The 17,077-nt window shown below is 39.2% G+C and overlaps 2 protein-coding genes and 2 long non-coding RNA genes across 9 annotated transcripts in view; 2 read left to right on the plus strand and 2 right to left on the minus strand.

Moving 5' to 3' along the window:
• Positions 1–1,970, plus strand: part of pfkfb2b (6-phosphofructo-2-kinase/fructose-2,6-biphosphatase 2b) — a 12,670-nt gene extending 10,700 nt beyond the window's left edge. For 2 of the 3 annotated variants that reach the window (XM_020590804.1, XM_020590973.1), the window contains one exon: positions 430–1,970. In XM_020590804.1, coding sequence (XP_020446460.1) covers positions 430–499 — 70 coding nt within the window. In that variant the 3' untranslated portion in view covers positions 500–1,970. The remainder of the gene's footprint in view (positions 1–429) is intronic. The other variant, XM_020590887.1, reaches the window with a different exon arrangement.
• Positions 1,971–2,199: 229 nt separating this feature from the next.
• On the plus strand, positions 2,200–3,313 carry LOC109970914 (uncharacterized). The gene is made up of 3 exons (XR_002276470.1): positions 2,200–2,373; positions 2,752–3,000; positions 3,099–3,313. It is a non-coding gene; the product is annotated as an uncharacterized LOC109970914 (long non-coding RNA).
• A 4,171-nt stretch (positions 3,314–7,484) lies between these two features.
• Positions 7,485–10,131, minus strand: LOC109969282 (uncharacterized). 3 transcript variants are annotated; one of them, XR_002276249.1, is made up of 4 exons: positions 9,757–9,888; positions 8,761–8,895; positions 8,568–8,653; positions 7,485–8,222 (listed from the first exon to the last, which is right to left on the minus strand). It is a non-coding gene; the product is annotated as an uncharacterized LOC109969282 (long non-coding RNA). The 3 variants fall into 3 exon arrangements; XR_002276253.1 differs by lacking the exons at positions 8,568–8,653; positions 9,757–9,888 and adding an exon at positions 9,897–10,131; XR_002276247.1 differs by lacking the exon at positions 8,568–8,653 and having other exon boundaries at positions 7,486–8,222.
• Positions 10,132–11,950: 1,819 nt separating this feature from the next.
• Positions 11,951–17,077, minus strand: part of yod1 (YOD1 deubiquitinase) — a 15,924-nt gene continuing 10,797 nt past the window's right edge. For both annotated transcript variants that reach the window (XM_020593626.1, XM_020593544.1), the window contains exons 2-3: positions 16,483–16,695; positions 11,951–15,593 (exon numbers count right to left, since the gene is read on the minus strand). In XM_020593626.1, the coding sequence (XP_020449282.1) occupies positions 14,896–15,593; positions 16,483–16,695 (911 nt within the window). In that variant the 3' untranslated portion in view covers positions 11,951–14,895. The remainder of the gene's footprint in view (positions 15,594–16,482; positions 16,696–17,077) is intronic.

Raw genomic sequence — 17,077 nt, forward strand, 5'->3', positions numbered from 1 at the left:
AAAAAAATGAACTTAAATGATTTTAGCATATGGCTGCAATATAACAAAGAGTGAAAAATTTAAGGGGGTCTGAATACTTTCTGTACCCACTGTATTTCATAACAGGAATAAGATGTTGCTACTGTACATACATTCACTTATGGAACTCAAAATATTTGGATACTGACTTCCTTGTCATTGCATAAACTGAAGCATACAAGATAATGGTTTAGAGACAATCATGCACAGGGTGAACATGTAGTGAATGGGTCAGTATTATGGCTGTTTTACCACAGTCCACATTCTGTAATGACCTAATTTTTCAAATAGGAACTTGTGAAGCACGGGCCACCTGAGAAGCTATTAGTTTCCTTGAATAGATTTTGCCGCTGTAAGGCAATAATTTGTTAATGTCAGTGGCATTGTCTTTTTTTTCTTTTTCTTTTTAAGGAGTCCCTGTGCGAAGGAATCGACTTTGACAGCTCAGAAGTCAATACTGGCTGTGTCCGTTTCTGAGTGAAGCTGAAGAAATTTTTCTTCACAGCACAAAAGTTTATACCCAAAGATGGAAAGAAATTTTATTTTGCCAATTTTTTGGAAATGATAGTTAGAGTAAATGTAGGATGAGCAGTTTCTTATGAAAATGTGCTACTGAATGTAACAGCAACAATGTATGCATTAATATGAAAATCAGTTTGCAGTACTGCAGAACATGTTATAAAGTAGACACTGTAAGAATATTTTTATAATCTAAAACACGGGTTCTCAAGTTTTTATAACTTGATAATGATAATAATTACTTTTATTGGCCAAGTATGTCACACACACACACACACACACACAAGGAGTTTGTCTCCGGTAGAGAACCGAGGTAGCCATCTGCAGTGCCAATTCACACACACACACACAAACACACACACACACCAATACCAATGGTGGTACTGACCCTGCAAGGTGTTGCTCTGGCCATCGGGGACAACTAGGGACTCAGTGTATTGCCCAAGGACACTTCAGCATGTGGACTGAGGAGAACAGGAATCAAACCCCTGACTTTCCGGTTGGGGGACAACCACTCTACCTCCTGAGCCACAGCTGCTACAGTTTAAATGATGTTTATTTTGTGTGGGTTTTTTTTTGTTGTTGTTGTTTTTTATGGCGGCGCTGTCAGTCATTGTCAGGCCACCAGGGGCAACTAGGGGTTCATTGTCTTGCCTGAGGACACTTCGACCTATGGGACTGGGGACTGGGAAGAATGGGAATCGAACCACCAATTTTCCAATTGGGAGACGACCACTCTATTCCCCTGAGCCACAGCTGCCACTTAAGGCTCAATTTTGGTTGTAAAAAATTTCCAAGGACCAGTTCCCAAATAAATGAGAAAAAAAAAAAGTACAACACAAAATAAATAAACTTGGCTGTAAATATGTGCTATGGCCACCAGAGGCCCACTGATTGAGAATGGCTAATCTAAAAGCACTTATCTACCATGTACCAACCATCTGTTTATTATTCATATAATGCATATCCCTATAATCCCATTATCTGTTGATATGTTATAGATTTGGTGTCGATTTGAGAGAATGTACTTGGTGGATTCTGAAGGATATGCTGTGTCAAGTGTTTCTTCCTTGAATTTTGAAAGCACTGTATGTTTCGTGTCCGGTTAGAAAATGTTGCCGGACACACTGTATATCAGCAGTAGACAAAGAAATGTGTTCCTGTCACAAAACTAATGTATTGAGCTGGTATTGTCTGTCATGGTAAAGACTAAACCATAAATGTTCATCTGTTGTTCTTTTTGTCTGTGTATTCTAGGAAGGGATTTTGTGGGGGGAAAAAAACATGTTGAAGGTATGTTATGGAAGCAAAACGGCATCATAATGATTTAAATTTATATCAGCATCTGAATAATAGGTTTTGAAATATTATACTTTGAATTCTATTCTGAATTAATGCACTCTGAATTTTACGCAGTGAAATTACAAGTAGAGATTTTCAAGTTTGAAAAATACATAATTTCGATTTCAAACCACACTAATATTATTAAAATAACTCAAATATAAAAATGTATATGTCTAATTTTCAAAAAATATATTCAATGCGTTTATTTCAAGAACCACTTTTCAGAACCAGAAAGTTCAATCAACTCATAATTCAGACTGTGACATTCAGGTGCAGAAATTCAAAACAACATCCGGGACACTGGGTAGTAGCAATCGAGCGACAATGCCATCGATCGGATCCCTGGCCAATCGGGTAAACACAGGTCAGTCATGTGACCCTAGAGGCGGAAGTTTCCTGCTGTGGCGCGAATGAACAACAAAGGAAAGTACAGAGGAGGGAAAGTTTTCACCTGTGATTTTCGAAGTGATGGCGGAGGAGGGCAGTGCGCCGGTAAGTGATAACTGTCTTTAAAACGTTGTGTTAGGGTAGCAATAATCTTGTATCGCACCAGTTTGCAGAAGGACATCTTAACACTGATGAAATTAATCAATAATGTAAAAAATTATTACCCTCTCTCATTAATTAAAAGCTCATTTTGGAGCACTGAAATACGCTGGTCAATTAACGTACAGCAGTCCTACTGTGATATTATATGAGGGTTACATACCAGTGGATTTGTAAACATAATTATGCAAGTATTATGTCAGAATATATTTATATTGTAAAGCCAGATATCCTGAACATGGTATACATGGTATTATCAAAGTACATCTATATATATATTCATGGTGCCTGTCTGCACGCAGGCAAAGTAAATTTGCGTTCCAGAATCAAAAGGTTATGGAGAGATGTGTGGGCAGCAGTGACGAGCATCTATTATGATGTTCTACACTACCTAGAAGAAGAAGGCTTCCTCAACATCTCCAGTGTTCTGCACCTCCTTTGTTGCCATTATGCGTTCCTGCCATGCATTTCCAAAGTGGCTGGGACAACCATCCCATAAGAACTGAGAACCACATGACTCCTGACCAGCTAGGTCACATCTCTTACCCAGTTCCATCACCAGAAAATGTGGAGGTATTTTATTTTAATTAACTGCCTGCTGTTACATTTGTTTACTTATGCAAGAACATCAAATGGAAACTAACTTTTGGCATGACTCTTTTGTTTTTAAGACTGTCAACATTCCACTGATTGACTGGGAGAACAGTGGCAAAGCTGACACCGGAAAGCTGGTGCTGGAAGAGCAGCAGGGACAGGGTTAATTACACTCTTCAACATTATGGAGTATATGACCTACCCATATCTACAACCACATGTCACATGACCAAGTGAGGTCTCATGACACAATAAGACAACAGACCTGAACCTGTTACTATCACTTGTGTCGAAAGGCCAGGTGATGCGCTGAAGAAGAACCTTTATTGAAAACAGCAAAGGGTCAACTACATTTTACTACTATACCTTTTCCATCTGTGAGATGATGCTGAATTAACTTTTATTTTTGCAGAAAATAAAACTGAAATTATAATAAACATCACTTAAGAACAATCAAATAAAATCCTTCAGCTTTGCAACAACAAAGCTTCCATTCAAACCATTGATTCCTAAAGAGTTAGGTGTTTTATCAAACACAAAAAATATATGTCATTCATTTGAGATTAACTCAGGAACAGGGTGTGAAGCTCCTTCACCTGGGAAGAGCAAGCCCACTGTATCAGGTCTTTTTGTTAAGACTGTCCACATTCCATTTGTTGTTCATTGGCGCCACAGCACTACAGGAAACTTCCACCTCTAGGGTCACATGACTGACCTGTGTTTACCCGATTGGCCAGGGATCCGATCGATGGCATTGTCGTTTGATTGCTACCGCCCAGTGTCCCGGATGTTGTTTTGAATTTCTGCACTTGAATTTCTGCACCTGAATTTCTGCACCTGAATGTCACAGTCTGAATTATGAGTTGATTGAACTTTCTGGTTCTGAATAGTGGTTCTTGAAACAAACGCATTGAATATATTTTTTGAAAATTAGACATGTACATTTTTATATTTGAATTATTTTAATAATATTGGTGTGGTTTGAAATCGAAATTATGTATTTTTCTAACTTGAAAATCTCTACTTGTAATTTCACTGCGTAAAATTCAGAGTGCATTAATTAATTAATGCAGAATATAGAATTCAAAGTATAATATTTCAAAACCTATTATTCAGATGCTGATATAAATTCAAATCATTATGATGCCGTTTTGCTTCCATAGTATGTTAGCTATTTCTTGACATTTGTGTTCATAGTATTATACTGGCCAATAATTTGTTTTAATTGCTTCATGCAAATATATCTTTTCTTCTGAAATTATCTTACATCAGCCATTTTTATTTTATAATGGTCAATATATTCTGTGATTATATAATTGGCTGTTATTAAGTTATTGCCCTGCTCAAAGCAGTTTATTGTGCCTTTTTAGTAGACACTGGAAGTGTATTTTGAAGTGGCATGACTTTTTCCCATTAAAAAACATAGAAATTTATAAATCTTTGCAGTATGTGACATTTTGGACTGACCAAAATATGTTAGTTTATTTGTGGTATTGATGTTTGTGTCTGGTTTGGCACCATGAAGATAAACGAGAACACTCTACTGGAGGGACACAAAGTTGTGTTGGTTCCTTACAATGCAAACCACATGCCCAGGTAACATTAACACCTGATCAGTCTTGTTACACACGTGAAGCCTGTTACTTTTTTCTTTTATTTTCCTCTGCTGATATCTTTAGTGATGAGTGTTTGAATGTCATTTCTTTACTATCAATGTTTAAACATGGTAGATGGGCTTTATTTTGACTTCTAAATAAGTCTGCAATTAATAATAGCGGTGATAAAACAATCTCATCACAAGTTCCATGTAGTAGCTTTTCTGCAGCTTTCAATGTATCTACATGGTCACAATTTTTGTGAGCATGTGTAGGAAAGATTTGTACGTAAAAACGTTTTTGAACGTGCGAATAAAATCTGTAAACAAATTATGTTACACAAAGACACTGAAAACAAGCGTGTTTGTGAACATCTGTGTTCAGGCAGAAGCAAATTGCACATACAACTAGGAGCACTGAGATTTAGTGTGAATCACATCTGAATCTGATTGGACAGTGACGGTCCAATCACAGAGCAGAGTCAAATTGTCCAATCAGGTGGTAGCTGGGTTCTTCAAATTAGTTTCCGGTGGGGGTTTTGTAAGTTTGGTTGTAGTGAAGATTCAAGATGGTCGACGTTCTGCTACTCAGGTGAGACGCATTAGAAACTTGTAGAAAATCACAGTAAATGTTGCGTGTGTCGTAGGCAGGTGCTTCGCTGTTAACACAGTTGTTCAGATTTATGTTTTCTATTCCAGGTTGGATACTTTATCTAGCGTTAGCCGAATGCTAATGTAGAACGTTAGCAAACCTCTGCTAGCAAGAAAATTTTCAAGGGTAACCTTAGCCGTCCAGTAGTATTTTGCTTTGCTTAAGCATGTCAATTGTCAGGCTAATTGTGAAACCTGCTCAATCTAGGAGAAATCTCTTAGAGTTGACTTGTAACTTATTCCCTGTTGGATGTGTAGTCTTGTAAATGAAAGAACTCCTCTAGTTTTACGTACCCCATTAATGTAAATGTCTTCTGTATTTACTGTTAATCATTCAGCTCAATAAAAAACGCCAAGCCGGTTTGGACCTCACCGGGTCTTCATCAGCAAGGAAACTTAACAAATTGTTTGCACCTGTATGTTTCCGCCCTGATGAAGACCCACCACCAGTGAGGTCCAAACCGGTCGGCGTCTTTTTACTGAGATGTCCTGTTAGTGGTAAGTGATACATTCAAAATGTTACTTGAATAACAGTGCAAAGTCATTAGCAGCGAAATATACCTAAATTACCAAAAGTAAACGTAGTCACTGTGCAGAACAATAATCGAATGCATTTCATGTTGGTGTATATTTGATCATTTCTGGTGCATTATTGTGTTCATTTTAATGTTGTAGCTGGTAAAGGTAGGGATAATGTTAATGTAAAATTTGAACATCTGGTGAGTAGCTTGTACATTTCTTACCAGGGATTACTGAAGTCTCATGATTAGGCTTATACTGGATATCCTTTTTATTCATCTAATTCTCAAAAGAAACTATCAAGTGAGATAAAAAGGTATGGTAAGAAGCAGAAACTAAAAAGTACAGATGCCGTTACTACATTGTGAGTAGGGGAGGAGAGGCTCAGATGTGCAAGAAATATGAATTGATTAAACAGTTGTCATTAAAACTCCCGTTTAGCCTCCAAGTGCATCATATACCTCTTTCCTGTAGTGTGTCCTCTCTCTCTCGCTGTACCTTTCTGCAGGTTGCCCTGGAGCTCTGTCTCTGATGAGCAGTCACCAGCCACATCGACCTGATCAGTGTTTGATTGTTGTCTTGTTGCTTTTCTCTCTCCCCTATCCACTCAGCCCAACCGGTCGAGGCAGAAGGCTGCCCACCAAGTGCTTGCTCAAGGAAGATTTGTTGGGTTTTCCCTATGTAATAATATTGATAACAGTAAGGTCTAGACCTTACTTTGTAAAGTGTCCTGAGATGACTTTTGTTATTTGGCGCTATACAAACAAGATTTAATACTGAGAAACCTGAATAAGGAATGCAATAGCCTTTAATGAATCTTATTTGTGTAAAATGTGCTAGTTTGTGATCAGAGTAATATAGGACTAATTCTGCCTTAGTTATGTCTGTCCATGTATCTTTCAATAGTCTCGGGTGTGTCACAAGGATGTCAACAAGTTGAGGTGGTCCGAATATTACTAGTACTGATAGGTTCAGCCCCCCCCACTACTTTTGAAAGTGTTTGATATGAAAAGTCTCAAAACATCGAGCACAAAGTTGCTGTTATAGGATATTTCATTCTGACCTGTTTTTCCACTAACTAGGAAGTTTAACCTCTAGAGTCCCTGCGTCCTCATATGAGGACCGCACAGCTTGGGTTTCCAAAGCTCAGGACTCTAGAGGTTAAGACAGCTGTAAATATCTATAAGTGCTTTCCCTCTGCATTTATATTCACATGGTTAGAATGAAGCTTTAGTGAAAACTTCCAGTGTTCATGGCAAATATAATGCAGAAGCTAACTTGTAAGCAGCTTTGAGTTAAAAAAAAAAAAAAAGAGAGAAAGACTGTGCTGAAGTTTGTTCTTCACTGAACTTGTTTAGTCTTGGGCCAAGATGAGTAAGAAGCAAAACCAGACAGTTCAATAGCTTTATTGAAGTAAAACCACAATTAAAAAAAAAAAAAAGCCCTGACAAGAATGAATGTCAAACACAGGGCCTTTTTTTAAATGCACTACTCCGATATGGAGTACCCTCCTTCTTGCATGCTACTGAAGTTTTGGCATAAGATGGGAAATCCCTACTGGTCAAACCTCAAGGTAGACTACCTCAGTTTCTCCATGTGACTTGTCCAGTCATGCAACTCCAGGAGAACTCACAAGTTGCATGACTGGAGAAGTCGTCAACTGTGGTCCAGGCACATGGAGAAACTGAGGTACTCTACCTTGAGGTTTGACCAGTAGGGATTTCACATATTGCCAAAAAGATCAGCAGCTGGATGAGCTGGGATGGAGTGGCTGCAAAAAAAAAAGTTTTGTAAAGCTTTAATTTCAATAATAATATTGTCCATTTATAAACAAACCTGTCTATCCTGCCTGTCCTCATGAATGCTGCTGACTGGCCACAGAATGACATCTGGTTAAGCATTGCCTAAGGGAGAAATGGAGAAGCTCGAGTTTAAAGCATGATATGCTCTACAACGGACATCCTTACACACTGCAAAGTTCCAAATCAATTAGACAAAATCGGGGTAGGAAAACCTGAAATACAAGATGCCATCTCTGAATTACTGGTGGCAAGTCCCAAGAAAAGGCCATACTGCTGATGTCAGAGCATGTAAGGAACATTCACTTTAAACAATTCCCATTTTGTTTATCACAGGGCCATGCAGGCCATGCAAATTTGATCTTCAACAGCAATTTAAATTACTCTGCAGTTGTAAAGCACCACTCCTGTAAAAAGGTTCAATTTAAGCAATGCTAAACTAAAGGAATGTTAAATTTCACTTTGAGAAGCTATTCACAGCAATAAGAATCTGATGCAACATTTCACAATGCTCTGAACAATTTACTTATCTGAATTGTCTGGAGGTTTGTTGTGTGAACACCCAACGTTTTGGGTTGTCTTCAGTGGGCCACATGCCTCCAAGTTCTGGAGTTGATGTACTCAGGTCTTCAGGTGCACTGTACAATATATATGAAGTGTTAAGATATTGTTTTACAGATACTTTCCTTTCATGAAATAAAGGAATATTATGTATACATCTATGCAGAGTATAGTTAGTCCTACTGTTGTGCATATTACCAAAATATAGCAAGTGAGCATGGGTAATAAAGTACTATCAAGTACTAGTACAGTCTCAATACAATTCTGACAAAATTATACAATAATTTTTAGCACCTCTGTAGGTTTTGATCACACCACAAGGTCTATATTCAAAATATTGTATGAAGCCAATAATGGATGAGAAAGCCTGTAATGGCAATTAAAAAGCTAGTGAATCCACCTCATGTCACATTGTCACCTACCTTTCACTGCACCGCTACCTTTATTCATGAACAAAGATGTCCTTCATACAACAATACAATAAAACCACCAACCCATACACTGCATCCTAAAAAAAAAAAGCCTGCAAAGAACATATGCAAAGATGGAGTATTTTGTACAAATCTGCGTATGAAAGTACACCATTGTTTCTATTGTTCTGGTGAATTTACCCACCCATAGCTCAGTAGGGGAGCGTAGTTGTCAATTTGTAAGGAAGGGAAAATGTAAAGCACGAGTTTCCCCACTGTTGGTGATCATCTGGAGAATGGTGTGTAGCCAACAGAGACAGGATCCTCTGGTCACTGCCACCTTGAATGTAGAACAGGAGTAGAAGACAAGTCACAAATATGAAATTTACAATGAAAAATCTTAATTTGAAGAGCACATCTGTGTTTAGTATTTTCTACACAATATCTGAGTTATAAGCACTGAGCTGTGTTAACTTCACGTGTTGTCTCCCTCAAAAAAAAAAAAAAAAATACAATACTCCATTACTTGCAGCTTCATGCAAGTCATCCTCCAGTTAGTCTTAATTTGTGGATTCTCGAGAACCTTTAGCAATTCAGATTTAGATACGAGATTCTCTGCTGATATTTTGAATACGAGTTTAATCTACACAAAACAGGTATGGCAAAATTCCCTAGAAGCAAGTTTTAACAATTAACCTTGTTAAAATGAACATGCTGAATGGCGTACCGGAAGGCTAACCACACATGGAACTAATTAGAGGGCACAGGCCTGGCTCGCCTTCCAGCTGGAAAGGCTTATTGCTAGCAGAGGTTTGCCAACATTCAGTTCCCGCTAACGCCAAGTAAAAGTAGCCTACAGTAACACTACAGAGCCTAGTTACCGCTAGGTCACAGCAACACTTCCTAGAAACAAGTTTTAACAATCAACCTTATTGTTAAAATGAACATGCTAAAGCAAAACAATAACTCATCGGAAGGCTAATCACACATGGAACTACTTGGAGGGCACACGCCTGGTTTGCCTTCAGCCCGAAAGGTTTGCTAGCAGAGTTTTGCTAACGCTAGATAAAGTAGCTTACATGAACTTGAAACTATACATTTATTCAACTGCTTTACCTCAGAGTAACGGCTAAGCATCTACATATACACAGAGAACGCTAAACATTAAAATTTAATTGCAAAAGATCTACAGTAGGTCAACCTCATCAGCGAGCCTTGTGCGTCTATGTCCCTATCGCCAGTTCACTTCCTTCGTTCCTTGGATACTGTTGATTTGCTGCCTAATATACTCCATCCACTGACAGGTGGCTGTACCGAGCTCATCAATGTTATTTACTTCACCTGTCAGTACTGATGGTCCCGACACCCGAGGCTCCCACACATGCGCAGTAGCTCATGAAGCGGTTGTATCAGACCACTATGCCGAGGCGTGGTTTGGTCACGTGACTAGTGACGTTAGGCGCACTTTACTGCCGCATTCCGTATCGAAACCCTGGCTGCGTCCGAAATCGCCTACTACCATACTGTATAGTAGGCGAAAAGCAGTAGGCGAGGCGAGTAGTATGTCCGGATTCGTAGTATTCCAAAAACAGTAGGCGAAAAGTACCCGGATGACCTACTGCTTCCGGTTGGATTTTGCAGTGTGCATACGATGGACACTTCACTATCCCATGATGCCCCGGGAGAGGAGTTATCCAACGAAGAAGACGCTGCTATGAAAACGTATGTCACGTGATGTATCAACATGGCGGATGTAGTACGTCCGAATCTCATTCATACTACCAGGCTTCATACTATACAGTACCTACTGTTTTAACGGTCAGTAAGTAGGTACTTCATCTCTTTCAGTACGTACTGTCACAGTATGCGGTTTCGGACGCAGCGAAAGTCATTGGTTTGGTTGTCTCGGCTCTTTAGGAGAGTTGAATTGAGCCTTCAAGCAAATAGAGAGTGAGTCGACAAGAGATTTGGCTTGACAGTGTTGCATTCAGTACTAAAGATTCTGTTAGAATTGTTAGGTATTTTTAGTCAGATAGAAATTGGATAGATACTTTATGTATTAGAAATGTTTAGTGGAGATAGGATGTCTAGTTAGACTGTTAAATGCTTAGTCATGCTTATGAGTTTCTACAGGGTACATCTGGTCAAGGATAACTAGAGAGAAGAGTTGATGACTGTCAGCAGACAGGATGTTTAATATTATTATGATGTGTATAACTGTAGCCTTAGCCATAATATGTTCTTATGTTTAAGTCACGACGTGTACTAGAAGTCTGTGAGAATGTTTTTAGTTACACACCACTTAATCAACAGACACACACACACACATTGATTTGCTTCATGTTTTGACTACTGCTATGACCAGCTGCAAAGCTGGTAACAGAGACGTCTCGGTTGACGTTTCTGTGTAGTATGGGGCTAGCCCAACCGAGGGGATATAATGTATAGGCCTGGTGGGTTCAGGGTCTTTCATCTTACATCTGCCTGCGAGCAGGTTGGAGGTGCAAGATACCTGAGCGTGTAATGTTAATTTTACCTGTGTTCATGGAATAAATCAGCACTGTTTTGTAGTTACTTGGACTGTCTCCTCTCTCAGAGTCAGTATGGTAAAAAGTACCGGGTACAACAATTCTATAACATTACTAAACCATGTTACTCGGAACAAAGGATCATGGAGTGTAGTAGCCAACTTCCTCAGAAATCGCAATAGAAAACAATCTGTTTGATTGTAACTGTAAACCCAGTTATACTGTAGTATCTGAACATTACAGTTAAAATATTAAACACTGCACATTGTAAAAAGACTAACCCTGAAAACTAACAGCAAAAACGCATTACATTATGTTGTATAGAGTTTGGGACACAGCTACAATCTCACCATTGGATAGAATAAACTGAATTTAAAATGAACAGAAGAGAGGCCTCTTAAACAGCAGGCATTTTGTTTCACTGTAGGAGAAAAAGCACAGGTATATCACAATGCTGACTCCTTCCTACTGACCAAATAAATACACCATGGCCCTAAAGCTGTCACAAATACAGCCAATATTCACATTATCTCTGTGCTTTTCCTGACTTACTGAGATGCGCAATACCGACACAGATAGTATTACAATAATTAACAGGAAGTGTGTTGAACAGAATTGTAATACACAAATGAACTGAAAAAAAGAGAGAAATGGCTGCTACAGAACAACTCGTACACAACAATGTTGACTATAACTTTTAATTGTGGCGCAACACTGAAAATATCAAGTAAATCCAGTTATTCTGTAGTGCTTTGTGTGCAACATTCATTGTTATTGTCCTTGAAGAGTCATGACAACTTGGTTAATACAAATTACAAAATGCCATTTCATAGTTTCATTTTTATGCAAGCTCATAATCCATACTCGCTGTTAAACTACTTAAGGTAACAGATGTAGGGTACTCCAAACAATGAAATAATTTGATTTATTTCCCCTTTCTTTCATATATTCCCAACACCTGCTCTTAAAGAAAGCTCCACTCCAGTTCTCCGCTGTGATGTGACATGTTTTTGGCATCACCTCAGTGCCAATACTGTGATCACAGGTATGTGGAATATCGTAATGGCCTCCTCCAGCTAGCCATAATATAACCGCATTCATGATCCCTATAGGCAGTGAGTATCAAGTAAGCAAAGAGATGATACCTCTCTTTAGCTGAAAATGTGAGAACATATTCCATTTGTGCAAAAACATACAGTGGATCAGAGTAGCAGTTTGGACAAGCACTACTACTGGAGCCCAAAGAGCCATGCTATGGGCTGTAAACGTGAGATTAAAAATTAAAACTGCAAAGGAAATGGCCAGTACTGATTAACAAAACTTATCAAGCATGGACTGCCGCAACAGTAAATGCATTAAGGCTACGTTCACATTACATGCCGAAGTGATCAAACATATCGTAAACAAGTAGTTTCTGAGGAACTTGTACAATCTGACCTTTGTACTAATGACACAGCTCATATTTCACTTAAAATCTGAGAGTTAATGGTTTAGGACCTCAAGTGTTTACAAATGCAGCCAGATATATATCACTTAAAGGCATAAATGTGAACCATGAACACAAAAAGATCAGATCTGACAGGAACAAAACCCAAAGTGATCATTAAGGCCTGCAAAGTGAACGTAGCCAAACAACTCATTTCCACTGGGTGTCACTGTCACATTCGTCTGTGATGCGTATTGCTGTGTCCTCCGCAGGGCTTCGTCCCACACCACGTGCGGCTGTGGTGCAGACTTGTGTAGGCTTTCTTCTCCTTGTTTTTGAGCTTCTACAATGAGTAGGCTGCGTAGTTAAATGCTTTCATTTTTGTCTGTTTTAACTGTTTATTGATTTGCTGTAACCTAAGTTAGGCTGAGTTAACAGTTACAGTTGTTATGAAATGCAGCTGCACCCAGTGTAAATGAAGGGTTATTGAGAAAAATCTCTCCTACAACATCACTCGCCTCAGATTTCTAGTCAGTACACTGTCCTTTCACCATGATTGTTTAGTAATGCAATGGCCAAACACCCCACAATGCTTTGTGTTTTTCTAAACTTGCAGCAATATAAAACAGCAAAAATAAATTCAAAAAGATGAGTTCTTCCAGCATGACAGATGACAATTGCTCACCAGTTACTCCTGATAACTCATCGTTCCAGTGGAGAAAATCAAAGCGCTATACAGTAAATTTTATGAAATGTTTTGTTTCAGCACCATAATGTTAAAATTTTGTCTAGTTTAAAACAAACTTGCAGATAAATGGCATTGCAACATCAAAAAGGAGAGAAAATTTGTAGTAACTGGGATAATTGTGGATCAAAATTTGCTATATGTATTTCAAAATGCATAACTGCAGTCTCAAAATCCATTCCCACTGGCCACTGCTCATTAAATTCAAAAGGATGTCACAGATAGCACATGTGTATATACGTAGATAAATCCAGCTTAGCATTATTACAGCCCATCTGTTCTGAACAAGTCAAACCAAATTATCAGTTCTAAGTATCGGAAAAGTTCCTAACAAACATGTCCACAAAGGATAATAAAAAACATGCTACATAACCAACAAAATGAGTAACAGTCAAACTTAGTGTGTCGTGTCTAAGACAACAGTGAACAGGACCACAAAGTGCAAATAATTCTTAGTGGGTGTTTTAAACTATTTGTAGAGCCAGACGGTGGGGTTTCGTCACATACAGTATATAAAAGCCATCAGTCTCAATACAGCCCAGCCACTGAGTCATCTAAAGAGATTAAAACATGTCCTAAGAATTGTTTGCATATTTTACTTGACCAAGTTAATCAGATCTGAAACTATTCTATCAGACATTATTGTTTAATCACATCAGAACAATTAGCATTTCTACCAAAGAGGGTCAGGGCCACTGTAAAAAATCTACTTTGCGTCCTGTAGGGTTGCAGCGGTATCCCAGTTTCACAGTATGAAAATTATCATGCCATGCAAATTTAAGTTTTAGGGGGTATTAAAGGAAAAAACCCAATGCGATTTTTTTTTTCCATTCTTTTATCATCAACTTCCAAAATACTATGCCAAAAAAAAAACTTCTTTGAAAAGAATTATATTTAAGCTCATTCATTATAGATAGGCTAATAGCTTGTAGGATTTACAATACTGGCTTAGCCTAGGCTACAGGCCTATTTGTTTACATTTCTCAAGCAGTTTCTGAAGCTTTCCAACTCCTGCTCAGTACATGTATATACAGTAGTTACTCTAATTAATTTAAGTGTGTTCTGGCTTTAAAACAAACAAAAAAGTCAGAACTCATATTTTTACTGTGGCCCCAATCCTCTCCCATACATTTCTGACACTGTGAACTGAGAGCAGTTAAAAAGTAACACTGAGCAGGCTGAACACAGAAGTTGAATCCCAGTTCCCCAATTGCATCCATGTTTCCCTCACTGGCATCTTAGACCCCGCCCATGTAAAATGCGAGGGGAGAGGAACCGAGGAAACATGTTTTAACTGACATCCTTTCCTCTGGTCCTTCATCTGAAGTATCTAATCTCAAATTGATTTTCAATACAGGGGCATGTCAACCCGTAACAGAGTTCCACACTCATGTATCCTCGATTATAGCTCCTCCACGCAGCCTCCTCACTTCTTGCTCCTCAGAGCAGATAAGAGGTTTAAGATGGATCAAGTGGAGATAAAGGACTGAGGAGTGATAAAATAAGGGAACTGGGATTCACCTAGAGTCTGCAGATTATCCATAGATGTTGCAGGACAATGTGAGGTAGAGGATCACACAAGCAGACAAACAGTGTTGCCAGATGTGGGGTGCAGGGGTTGGTGGTGGTTGAGCAAAATGTTCACACTTCACCAAAATTGGTGTGGCCTGTCTCCTTAGCATGCTCACGAGCTTCCTTTTGTCCCACCAGGCCTGTCTGGCACACCATGCAACGCAATGCAAAGCGGTTAACGTCCGTGAACTGTCGTTTACGGCGAGCCTCATCTGCCAACTCCAGGGCCTGGGCCAGGATTATGTCATCTGTGGTGGAGAAGATAGTCTGGGGCGGGGCGTCAGAGCCAGGGATCTCTTTCTGGAGTGGGTCATAGTGGATGCCATCATAGATGAGCAGCACACGTTTGTGGTAGCCAGCATCCTCCCCAAATCGATCCACTCGGACTGTCTGAGTGTCCACCACACAGATCTCACACTGGTAAAACTTGGAGAGGATGGACACCTCGATGGCTCCTCCCCAGGTGTCATCACGTTTTATCCAGGAGCAGTACTCCTCGTTGGTCTTTCCTAACACAGCTTCGCAGTAAGCCGCAGGGTCACTCGACACAATCTGAGCGATGAGGCCTCGCATCTCAGGGACACAGGCAGGGTCATATACACCACCTTCCACCACATAATACACACTGGTGAAGAGGCAGGAGTTGTCAGCTGGGACCACCCGGCGTGCCAACACAGGTGAGGCTTCCAGGCATGGTGCTTTTGTCACAGTGGGACGATCCTGAGGCTTTGGCTTGTTTTTTTCTTCTTCAACAATGAGTGTGTCTCCTGTAGAGGATAACACCATCAAGCCTGGTCATACCTTAGTAAAGACACTAAGGAGAAAAAACATCTATATTGTTTGTTAGTGATGTTAATAAAGCAGGTCAATTGATCTTTTGCGCAGATTTGAAATGTCTCAAATGTAAATCAAAAGAGTCACTGTCCACAGGTAAAGATCATCTCTTGTAAAACTTACTTTAACATTAATTCAGAACTACACTACTCTTGAAACATAATGGAACATAAATAAAATAGACTGAAGAAGCAACCAAGGCACTCATCTCTAAAAAGCTAAAATGGCTTTATTATTCTGGCAAGTTCTGAAAGCAGAATATCATTAAAAAGGTAACTGAAGCATTTTGGCATCTGGCCTTCAGAGGAAGGTGAAATCATTTAGTAATCAAGACATGACCAGACTAGTTAGTTAGCCACAGTCCCTCACTTTTAGAAAACCTAATGGAGACACCAGAGGCAGCATCCCCCGATAGAGAACACATGTAAAAACATAGGAAACAGTGAAGCATCTATATCAGAAGCATACACAAGCTGTACAAATGAATGAAACATCACCTTCCTCTGCCTACTTAAGTTTGCCCTGCCATTCTTTTTTCTGCAACCTTCTGAAAAAAGCTAGATGCCGAAATGCTGGGAATTTCACTTTAATCATCTTCTGTTTATAGAACTTGCCAAAATAGTAAAGGCATTTTTAAAGCTTTTTAAGAGATCAATGTCTTGGCTGCTTTATCAATCTGTTAAGAAAGTTCCATACCCTCGACCAAAAAGCACAATCTTTTTTGTCTTAAAATTGCTAGTTCCAAGAATCTCTCCTAATCTATGGACCCTTACGTAATTAAAATAATCAAATACAATAAAGGGTGTGATTTTGACAGCATACCTGATTTGATGGGGTAGTCCTTGAGGTGAGCATCTCCATTTCGAAGATCGAGGCTGGATGGTGGGTAACCAACCATAATTTTCTGCACATCACAGGGAATACCAGTCAGCTCCTCCACCTTAGTCTTCAGCTCTTGGACGCAGGACTGATGAGTCAAACCCTGCATTATGTGGCTCCCATTTTTTGTTTTACAGCGAAGCCGCAACATCTTGCCTGCAAAACAAAAAATGCAATGACAAATCTGTAACACTGCAAGACAGGCACAATAAATTTTACTGAACCACCAATTTGTTGACCACAGATTGTAAGGGCTACTGAGGGAGGATTCCTGGATATCTCAAATTATAAATAATATTATAATTTTCTTTTTTAATTACTATCAAAGCCAGACTGGAATGCATCAAATTTTATTCATATGGAGTCATAATCTTGTTTCTGCTATGACCTTTTTTTTTTTTTTTTTTTTTCTTACAGACTACCCCCCTTTTAAAAGGTGTAGTGCTCACCACCCGCACATGTCTTTTACCCATCAACAGGTCAGTCTTTTTGGAGGCCTGCGCCTTCTTGTTGACCTTCTCACCTCCGCTGTACCCCC

This window comes from Monopterus albus, unplaced genomic scaffold (genome assembly GCF_001952655.1).
Source record: "Monopterus albus unplaced genomic scaffold, M_albus_1.0 scaffold1.1, whole genome shotgun sequence".
Lineage (NCBI taxonomy): Eukaryota > Metazoa > Chordata > Actinopteri > Synbranchiformes > Synbranchidae > Monopterus > Monopterus albus.